The sequence below is a fragment of the Gossypium raimondii genome, chromosome 8, assembly GCF_025698545.1.
Source record: "Gossypium raimondii isolate GPD5lz chromosome 8, ASM2569854v1, whole genome shotgun sequence".
Lineage (NCBI taxonomy): Eukaryota > Viridiplantae > Streptophyta > Magnoliopsida > Malvales > Malvaceae > Gossypium > Gossypium raimondii.
In genome coordinates this window covers 22229939-22241416 of record NC_068572.1, presented here as the reverse complement: position 1 = coordinate 22241416, position 11478 = coordinate 22229939, and the positions used below count along the sequence as shown (strand labels likewise).

At 35.0% G+C, this 11478-nt stretch overlaps 1 protein-coding gene and 1 non-coding gene across 2 annotated transcripts; both read left to right on the top strand.

Moving 5' to 3' along the window:
• Positions 1–7444: 7444 nt before the first annotated feature.
• On the top strand, positions 7445–7551 carry LOC128032192 (small nucleolar RNA R71). Its single transcript, XR_008188320.1, has one exon. It is a non-coding gene; the product is annotated as a small nucleolar RNA R71 (small nucleolar RNA).
• Positions 7552–9494: 1943 nt separating this feature from the next.
• LOC105793195 (translocase of chloroplast 90, chloroplastic) lies at positions 9495–10809 on the top strand. Its single transcript, XM_052634804.1, is given in 4 exon segments — positions 9495–10320; positions 10323–10713; positions 10715–10766; positions 10768–10809. Coding segments are annotated over 4 exon segments (1311 nt in total).
• The last annotated feature ends 669 nt before the right edge of the window (positions 10810–11478 follow it).

The window sequence follows — 11478 nt, the reverse complement described above, 5'->3', positions numbered from 1 at the left end:
TGAAAACATTTGGAATATTTAAGAAAAAGTTAGAAAAATTGAACTGCAGGTGTAACGCCCAAAATCCAGTCTAAACGTTATGATCGAATATGGCGATGTCACATTGTAACACTCCTTACCCGTATTCAACGCCGGAATAGGGTACGAGGCATTACTAGAACATATATACTTATAAACATGTTAAACTGAGTTATAAAATTTCATTCAAATTTAAACTCTTCAAATTTTTAACATGCTTTTATAAATCTTCACGTTATAACTTCAAAATACTATATTTGTAACAAATAGGGCTTCTGAGACCCAATACATACTCATGCAATTCAATACTTCATTTCCATTTCATTTAATTCACGATTCTCATGTTCACGATTCAATTCAATTTCTCAATCCAATATAGATTTCAATACCACAATAATTCATTTAATTCACATCATATCATTTGCAATTTCCATTTAATTCACGTACAATTCAATTTCATTAAGTTCAATATTAATACATATTTATCATTTAACTTAACGTCCCCTTTTTTGCATCATTTTACACTTCAAGCATGAACCTATTATCTCATTTCCTTTCCACTCCTGTTTCCTATGCATATCACACAATATATAAACATTACACTCAACCATAGTCGCAAGTTAGTCTTTTTGAAGACTAACCACATGATAAACTATTTTAATAAAGATTACAAACTTTAAACCTTACCACCCTTTTATGATCACAAGCATATTTCCATCTAGACATGTACCATCTCAATGCATAATTTTATAAATTTAATGTGGTGTAATCCAGCCACAACTTGGCCAAAGCCTAAGCATACATACCAAACATGCTAGCCAAATAAACATATAGTATAAGCATTATAAGCATGGATAAGCACCAAACTTATCAACATGAGTTAATTCATAAACCATTTCTGACATTGCTACATACCAAATCATATACCAAGTATACCACATACATATACTATGAAACTTTATTTTCTCTCATGAACTTTAACTATAACTAATAATGCACAATTATAAACATCATTTCTTTTCAATCGTTTATCGATTATAATCGAGCATATGGCTAATTATACACAAATCATTCATATTTTCTTCCAATTTTCCTCCTCCTCCTCTCCATTTCACATCCTTAATGTGTATAACACACTTAAACAACATTAACTACAATTTCACTATTCACTCACATGTATATTCAAAGCTGTCTATTCGAGTCAGAGTCACTAAATTATTTTTACCTGGAGCTAAAAAACTCCAAATTAAGATCCGTAAATTTTTCCCAAAACTAGATTCACATATATTTTTACCATAAAATTTTCAGAATTTTTGGTTTAGCCAAATAGTATAGTTTATTCTTTAAAGTTTCCCCTGTTTCACTACTTGATAGTTCTGACCTCTCTTCACTAAAAATTAATTATTTCATTGTACAGAATTAGGATATTGTTTTCATTTGTTTCTCTTGAAAATAGATTCACTGAGGATTCTAAAAATATAAAATTTATCCTATAATTATTTTTGTACAATTTTTGACAATTTTCCAAAGTCAGAACAGGGGATTCCGAACTCATTCTGACTCTGTCTAACTAAACTTCAAATATCTCAAAATATATAACTCTTTTGCTTGCTCTGTTTCTTTTATGTGTAAATAGACTCATTCAGCTTCAATTTCCTCTAATTAATCTCCACCATTTTTGGTGATTTTTCAAAGTCACACAACTGTTGCTGTCTAAATTGTTTTATTGCTAAATGTGCTCTTTCATAATTTCAGTTTTTCACTTTCAATCACAATTCAATTCAAAATTCACTTTTCCATTTCTAAGTCGATATTCAATTCAATTCCACACCTATATTCATTATTCAATTACACTTAGTCATTAGTCAATTTCCCAATGAACACTTCGGAATAATAACAGATACTCGGTGGATTCAGCACATAGCAACCACCTTATTAATCAATGATGTCCGGTGGAATCAGCACATAGCAACCACCTTACTAATCAATGATGTTCGGTTCACATAGTAGCCTGCATATAGTACTACATATATGACCAGTACCATTCGATACATGTAGTAGCCTGCACATAGTACTACACACGTGATCGAAACTATCCGGTACGCATAGTAGCCTACACATAGTACTACACTTGCGACCTATCATTCCAGTACACGTAGTAGCCTGCACATAGTACTACACACGTGACTATCACTTTCACTTTTACATAGTGGCCTACACAGAATCCGTGCCACACATGTGATCATTTCTGTCACTTCATTCATATCCCTTTTTATTCCAAAGGTTCATTCGGGAATTTTTCACTTTTCTTTTTATCAATCAATTTCAATTTCTCGTCTTTCTCGATTTATAACAATACATTTAACTTATATAACCTTCACACTATTCATTCCAGTACAAAAACCATACTTTGGAAAAATTATGTTTTCGCCCCTAAAGTTTCACAAAATTACAATTTTGCCCCTGGACTCGTAAAATAATTTTTATTTAATTTCCTTGCATTTCAGGCCTAACTGAACCATTTTCATAACTATAGCAGTCCACAATACTCACTTATTCACACACTTGTGACATATTTTATAACTTTTACAAATTAATTCTTTTAGGCATTTTCATCGAAAATTACTTAGTATAAACCGTTTTTCACATTCCAAACATTCATATTCTTCCATAAAACATCAAAATACATGCATATCATTCATAGGTAAATTTTTAAACACAAACCCTAGTTCAAAACAATGGTAAAAATAGGTAAATCTTGTTACGAGGATTTCAAAAACGAAAAAATCATTAAAAACGGGGATAGAACGGACTTACAATCGAGCTTGGAAGCTTGAAAAACCCTAGGCATGGTTTCTCCATGCAATTTTCGGCCTAAGGGTTGAAGATGGACAAAAATTGGCTTTTAATTTTGTTTTTAATTCATTTTAATAACTAAATGACCAAAATGCCCTTAATGAAAAACTTTGAAACATGTCTAACCATACCCATTTTTGTCCACCAACTTAACCAATGGTCTAATTACCATATAAAGATCTCAAATTTAAAATTTCATAACAATTGGACACCTCTAACATATAGAACTCAACTTTTACACTTTTTACAATTTAGTCATTTTGACTAAATTGAGTGCCCAAACGTCAAAATTTTCGAACGAAATTTTCATGAAATCATTTTGTGAAATCGTAGACCATAAAAATATAATGAAAATAATTTTTTTTCAAAATTGTGGTCCCAAAACCACTATTCTGACTAGCCCCAAATTCGAGCTGTTACAGCAGGGGTCACACGGTCGTGTGACTCACATGGCTGAGACACACGCCCGTGTCTCAGGCCGTGTAACAATCAAAATAGGGACACAAGGCTATGTCCCAACTCGTTTAACTTTTGAAGTTGGGTCACACGGCCAAGCCATACGCCCGTGTGCTAGGCCATGTAACTCTCGAAATGGCCACACAGCTTGACTTACAACCTTAAAACCTACAGGGGACACATGGCCATGTCACAGGGCCATATGTCACACACGGCTGAGTCACAAACTCGTGTCTCAAGCCGTGTGGACATGAAATTGGCCAAAATCAAGCCATTTCCATCACCAACCCAAATATGTACCTACAAGCATTTTTTGCACAACTTCAAAAGTTCAAAACCTTACCAAAACATGCATGAAATGACTAATTCAAAAGATCAAATCTAGTCAACCAATATGCCATACAGTCTATCAGCTAAATGAATCTGCTCTAAGGCCGCTCAATCAGTACAACGGCCCAATACCAACAGTCGCTGTCAGAGATGCTGATATAGGTCCTCTTAAGGACCCTATAAAAATTGTAAAAATAAATGGCGTATGTCGGAGGTAGGGCCCAACGATGAAGTTGCGCCCGGAGTCTTCCGCTTTTTCGAAGTGGGAACTGCGATCTTAGATTTTCCTCTCGTGTTCGTCATTATGTACCTAGAATAAAATCAAATATCAAAAGAATCAGGATAGATAGTAAAAAAGAGAATAGAGAGACAAATCGGTACATCAAATAAAACAACTATTCCAGTGTATTAAACCGCATGACATATATCGATTCCAAGTTGAAATATAACTATATACTGACATGATAAAAATAGTACTAACAGAATAAGAAATCATAATAAAATAAAAACAACTAGAGCCTAGTAATCAAAATACCAATCAATAATGAAACACTTAAAATAAAAATCACAATAATACGATATAATAATCATAATAAAATACAGATAAAATGAATAAAAATAAGAATAATATGAAAAACAACCAAATGAAAATAACCACCCCAAGAATCAAAAGAAAAAGAAAAAGAAATATAAAGTACTAAGATAAAAAATAAGAAAAATACTACTAATAATAAAACAAATAATAAGAAATATAAGTAAAGGAAATAGGAAATAAATAAATAAATAAAGAAAATAAAGGAAGGGGAAAACGGTGGGGGTTGATGGCGCAGGGGCGATGCACATGGCGGTCGACGCAAGGAACGTATAGGGCAAAAGGGGAAAGGAGAAGGTCAAAGGTGGGGCATTGTTTGATGATGGTGAAAAGGGGAATGATGATGAGGATAGGTTACTGCTTCGATGGGAGAGGGGAGGGGTTTTCTTGACGAGGGAGAATAGGGGAAGGGAGCAGGCCGGATGGGTGAGGGGATGATGGCGAATGGAGGGTGTGAGGGTGGCGGACGAACTAGGGAAGGGAGTAAAATATTGGCGGCAGCTAGGGTTTTTGGGAAAGGGTTGAGGAGGTAGAAGAAAAAAATAGATGAGGGCTAAAGTTAAAAATAGGGACATGATCATGTAAAGGCCCGTGTTGGGCCACACAACTGTGTCACATGCCCGTGTGGGCATTCTTTAGCCCGTGTGTCGTTTAAAAATTAAGCCCATTGGTCACACGGCCTCAGACAAGCCCGTGTGTCCAAACCTTGTGTGAACATCCTTCACTTCTCCCACGCTCGTGTACAAGGCCGTGCGGGGTACACGATTTCACACAGGCCTGTGTGACAGGCTGTGTCTCGCACACGGTCATGTCTCTAGCCCATTTAACTCACTGTTTCGTAATTAAATTAGAAAATTCACTCTAATATACACACGACTGTGTCACCAGGCTGTGTGGATCACCTTAGGCCGTGTAACAATCAAAATCGAAAAAATTAAGTCACAGGACTTATACGGACTAGGACATGTCTGTGTGTCCAGGTTGTGTGATCTACACGACCATGTCTTCAAATCGTGTAACTCTCTATCATTTGCTCTAGCATACACACGGCCTGGGACACACTCGTGTGTCTTGACCGTATTGGTCAAAATATTTTTTTAATTTTTTAATTAAAATTAACATACAATAAAATTAAAAGAATTAAAAAAATCTAAACACTTGGGTTACCTCCCGAGAAGTGCTTATTTAGATTCTAAGCTCGACTTTAACTTGTATGCGCACAGTTATAGTGGTTCTCAAAGCCAAAGCTCCTCTTTCTCGTTATCTATTTTAACACAAAAATAAGGTTTGAGTCGAGTACTATTTACCTTAAATGTGTTGAACTCAGAATTGGTTACCTCAACTGTACCGTATGGAAAAATGTTTAGTACCACCAATGGGTTCGATCCGCTCGACTCAAGCTCTGAAGGGAAAATTCATGGATCTGATTCATCTAGCAATACTTTGTCCCCAACCTTGAATTGGTTCATTCTCATCACATGCACATCATCGCGTTGCTTTGTGTATTCGTCGTGTTTTCTCGGTTTCTCTTCAAAATGCATTCACCATTCATCTAGTTCATCAAGTTACACCATTCGCTCTTCATATGTTGTTCGATTTCTGTCAACTTCAAGACATGGCTCCAACACGTTTTCATGAGGCATGTCCTGCAAAGAATGTTGAGCTACATGATTACTAACACTAACAAGACATTTAGTATCATCTCGCTCACTAGAGACTCTCACAGATTCACGTGCTTGAAGAGTAATCTTTTCGTCACCTACTCGAAGCACAAGTTCACTTGTACCAACATCGAGAATATTTCTAGCAGTGGCTAAAAAGGGTTAACCTAAGGTCAAAGGTACCTCACTATCCTCATCCATGTCTAATACAACAAAATCAACAGGGAATATAAATTTATCGATTTTCACAAGTACATCCTCAATAATACCCCTAGGATATCTAATTGTCCTATCTGCTAATTGAATACCTATCCTAGTATGTTTGGGTTTCCCAAGACCAAGTTGTTTAAATATTTTACAAGGCATGACATTTATATTAGCCCCTAAATCAGCCAAAGCATTTTAAATATTTAAACTACCAATGAGACAAGGAATAGTAAAACTCCCTGGATCTTTAAGTTAGTTTGGTAGTTTGTTTTGTAGAATAACCGAGCAAACTGCATTGAGCTCCACAGTCAACGAGTCATCTATCTTCATCTTGTTTGTTAACAGCTCCTTTAAGAATTTGACATAATTTGGCATCTGTGAAAAGGCTTTAACAAATGGTAATTTAATGTGCAATTTTTGTAAAAGCTTAAGAAATTTACCATATTGTTCGTTTGTGTGGTCTCTCTTCAACGTGTTTGGATATTAGAACTCGAGGTTTGTATTCTCTGACAATCGGCTTTTGCTCTTTCTTATCTTCCTCAACCTCATCATTATTCACCACAACTTCTTGCCTCAGTTTTTATTCAAGTTCAACTAACCTTTCCATGTCTCAAACAGTAGTTGTATGAAGCTGCTCCCTTGGGTTAGTTTCCATATAACTAGGCAAGCTACCTTGTGGTCTTTCCAAAACTAATTTAGCAAGCTATCCTATTTGATTTTCAAGTCCTTGATTTGATGCTTACTGATTTTTTAGTGCTTTCTCAGTGTTTTAAGAACAAGTTTCTGATACCGAGATAAATTTTGCCAACATCTCCTCAAGGTCTTCTCTTACTGATAAGGTTGTGTTTTTTGATTTTCTTGACCACCCCAAGAAAAGTTGCGATGGTTCCTCCAACCTGCATTATAGTTATTACTATAAGGGTTATTTTGAGGTCTAAAATTGTTACCCATATAATTAACTTGCTCATTCTTTGTGCTAAGACCAAAGGGTAAACATTCTGAATTATTCCCCATTCCATTTGCATCGCATTGCATCACTAGATTCACCTGCGTAGAAAAATATAAACCATCAATTTTCTTATTCAGTGCTTCCACTTGGTTTGATAACATGGTGACTGCATCCAAATTAAAAACACCAGATGCTTTCATCGATTTTGTTCTCATGACTTGCCATTGATAATTATTCAATGTCATCTCTTCAATAAACTGATAAGTTGCCTCAAGTGTTTTATTATTCAGTGTTCCACCAGTTGCTGCATCAATTAACTGCCTAGTCGAGGGATTCAAACCATTGTAGAAGGTTTGTACTTGTAACCATAGAGGTAACCCATGATGAGGGCACCTTCTCAATAAGTCATTGACTCTGTCCCATGCATCATATAATGTCTCTAAATCGATTTGGGCAAAGGAAGAAATGTCATTCCTCAACTTAGTTGTTTTAGCCGATGGGAAGTACTTCAAGAAAAACTTCTCGGTCATTTAAGCCTAAGTAGTGATAAAACCTCATGGTAAAGAATTTAACCACTATTTTGCCTTGTTCCTTAACGAGAAAGGGAACATTCGTAAGTGAATGGCGTCATCAGTGGCACCATTAATCTTGAAAGTGTCACAAATCTCTAAGAAATTGGCCAAATGAGTGTTTGGATCTTCATCTTGCAAACCATCGAACTGAACATATTGTTGCACCATCTGAATTGTGTTTCACTTTAGCTCGAAATTGTTTGCAGCAATAGTAGGTCTCACAATACTTAATTCAACCACAATCAAAGTGTGCTTGACATAATCATACATAGTACAAGGAACAGGATCTACAGGAGGTAGCTGAATATTTTGATTATCACCCATCTCCTCGGTAATATTGTTTTCCTCTTGTTCGTCTACTATATTCTTTTGACTTTGCCTTACTTCTCTAGCCTCTTTACGATTTTTGCGAGCAGTACTTTCAATCTCATTGTCAAAAAGCAATGGTCTCGACGGGTGTCCTCTAGTAAAAAACCAAAAGAACTTGCCAGAAGCAACCAAAAGAAAATTTAAAATGTAGAAATTAAATTAAAACAAAAATATAAAAATAAAATAAAAATGGCTAAATTAATAGAAATAAAATTTTCCTAATATTTCAGTCCCTGGCAACGGCGCCAAAAACCTGATAGTCATGAAACTAACTAAAAATATGACAAAGGCAAGTGCACCTATCGATAAATAGTATAGCTACGGTGAGTAGAGATATCATATCCACTGGGACTAAAATTACTAGTAATTATCATTTTCCTATTATTTAACCAACAAATTGGAGTGATTGGTTTAAGCTAAAATCCACTAAATTAATTAACTAAAGAACTCAACAGAGAATAAATCAGGAAAATAATTGAATAATAACCAAGAAGCTAAACAATACCCAGGAAAGAATCCACCTAGACTTCATATATCATTATGAATAAGAATTAAACGATTTATTCACTTGGTATCTTGATCTGTTGAAATCCCTAAATTATGCTAATATCTCTTTCGAGAGTAAGAGCAACTAACTCTAGGTTGATTAATTGAAATTTCTTTCTAATTAAAACCCCTATTGTCGCATTAACTCGATCTATAGATTCCCCTATTAGCTTTGACTGTAATCCGGTATATTTATGTCGTCCTATTTCTAGGACTGCATGCAACTCCACTCAATTATGTTGGATCTACTCTTAAACAGAGATTTTTCCTCCTCTGATTTAAGCACATTAAACATGAAATAATATTCAGGAAATATTAAAACAAGAAATAAGCACACATAACTAAGAACAATAATCAAGTATTTATCGCGTTAAATAGAAATCAAATAATAGAATTCATCATAAGGTTCATCTTCTCTAGTTATCTAGAGAATTAGTTCATAATTGTAAATAAAAACATTTCTAAGACAGAATAACCACAAGAAATAAAGAAATTCATAAAAACTTCAAAGAAATTAAAAGGCGGTCTTCAATCTTGATGGAAGTCTGCTTTAGAGTTGGCTTCAATGGTGTTCTTCGAGTTGTTTTCTTCAATACTCTCTGATGGCTGCCTATTCTCTTCTTCTATTTGGTATTTATAGGCTCTAGAATGCCCAGAAAGCCTAAAAATTATGTTTTTCTGCGTGTTTGTGATGCGAGTTGCCACATCGACACGGTCTGGCACATGGTCATGTGTCCAGCCCGTGTGGGTCCTGAAATCTGCTGCAAATGTTTGATTTTCACTCATTTTTTGCTCATTTTGCTCCAAATGTTCTCCTAAATATAGAAACATGAATTTAAATAATTAGGATCATAAAATTCACCAATTTGCATAAATAATTATTCAAAAATACATTAAGAACGGGATTAAAATATGTTACTTTTATCACTTATTAGTCGATGTTGACTAAATGTTACTCAATAGATTGTGTAAATTCTATAACCACCAAGGCGTTGATCTTTCTTTCATTAGGTTCATCTCACGCCAACAGGTTGGTAGTGTTGTCGGTGCCTCCTGATTCTGGTAGTATTCACGATAATGATCCCTATACTTCCCAGCAGCAAATCCTTGTTGAAGATTATGATCTATCAAACATTAGTTTTATTAGAAAAAAGATGGATCAAATGGCAATGATTGAGAATCTTCAGAATAAGTTCCTGCATCTTCTCCAGCGGTTGGGGCAAACTCAAGATAGTCTTCTGGTGGCAAAAGTTTTATATGGAATGCACTTAGCAACTTTGATTCGAGTAGGGGAATCAAATTTGAAAAGAGTGAACTTAAACAATGAGATAGCCGAATCAATAGTAAGAGCATCTAGGTTGCCTGAACTAGATATCTCTGTTAAAATACTTGTACTTGGCCAAACTGAGGTTGGCTAGAGTGCAACCATAAATTCTATCTTCGATCAACTGAAAACTGAGGCCGACGCATTTCAGCTTGCCACTGGTTGCATTGGAGAGGTTGTGGGAACTGTTAATGGGATTAAAGTAACATTCATCGATACCCCTGGTTTCCTACCCTATGCGAGAAGAAATAGGAAGATTATGTTGTCTGTGAAGAAATACATTAGAAAACCCCCTCCAGATGTCTTATATTTTGAGCGGCTTCACTTTATTAACATGGATTGTAGTGCCTTCCCTCTTTTGAAGCTTCTGACTCAAGTTTTTGGTAGTGCCATATAATTTAACACCATCCTTGTCATGACACATTCTTCTCCAACTCTGCCCGGTATCCTGTCAGTTATGAATCTTATGTGAACCATTGCGCTGATTTATTGCAGCAATATATACACCAGGCAGTGTCTGACTCAAGCATTGAAGTCCCTGTACGTCTAGTAGAGAACGACCCTCAGTGCAAAAGAAATATACTTCCTAATGGACAGGTTTGGAAATCGCAATTCTTGTTATTATGCATATGTACCAAAGTTCCTGGTGATGCCAACAACCTCTTGAAATTACACGACGGCATTGAACTAGGACCTTTAACGAGCAATCAATTGCCTTCTCTGCCTTCTTTTTTACGTCATCGGTTAGTATCAGATCCAACCGAACCAGAAAATGGTTTTGATGAGATTTTGCTCTCAGATGCTGAAGAAGTGGCGTATGATCAATTGCCTCCAATTGACTAAGTCTGAATTTAAAAAATTGACTAAATCACAGAAAAAAAAAAATAGCATACCTTGATGAACTGGAATAGAGAAAACTCTTTATTTGACCATTTTTTACTTTTAATTTTGGGTCTAATGGGTTAAATGTTGTTGAGCTATACTTTGTTGGGGTAAAATGTAGTGTATACCTTCAATAATTAGTCAACTTTTTCTCTTGTTTTTGCCATCAGTCTACTTTAAATTTTCCGATCTGCCCCATTCCCGCAAAGCCAGATTTTCTTACTGAATTGGGAAGGAATTTTGAAGACATCTCAATAAACTTAGTGGATTCAGAGAGTACCAACAATAATGTCTTATTAGGTAAGAACATGAGGGAAAAACTTATTTAATACCTATTTATTACAATTGTTAAACATACCATAAAAAATAATTTGTATTAGTTTAAACTTGAAATTAGAAGATTTAGCGAAAACTTTTGTAAAAATGACATCTCTTCCAAGTAAGTAAAAGTTTTCACTCTTTTTCAAAAACAAGTAATGTGAACAACTCAGAAATATAAGTTAATTTGTTGCTAACTCATACACCAAAACAAGGTGAAAAAAATTTTAATATAAGAAATCAAAAGAAAACATTAAATTTGATAAGAAAATACAGCATGCTAATTGTAATACCCAATTTTAGCCCGGCTCACATATGGAAACATAATTTTTGAGGATATGCAATCTTAGATATGATATGCAATCCTAGATATGATATGCAATCTTAGATATGATATA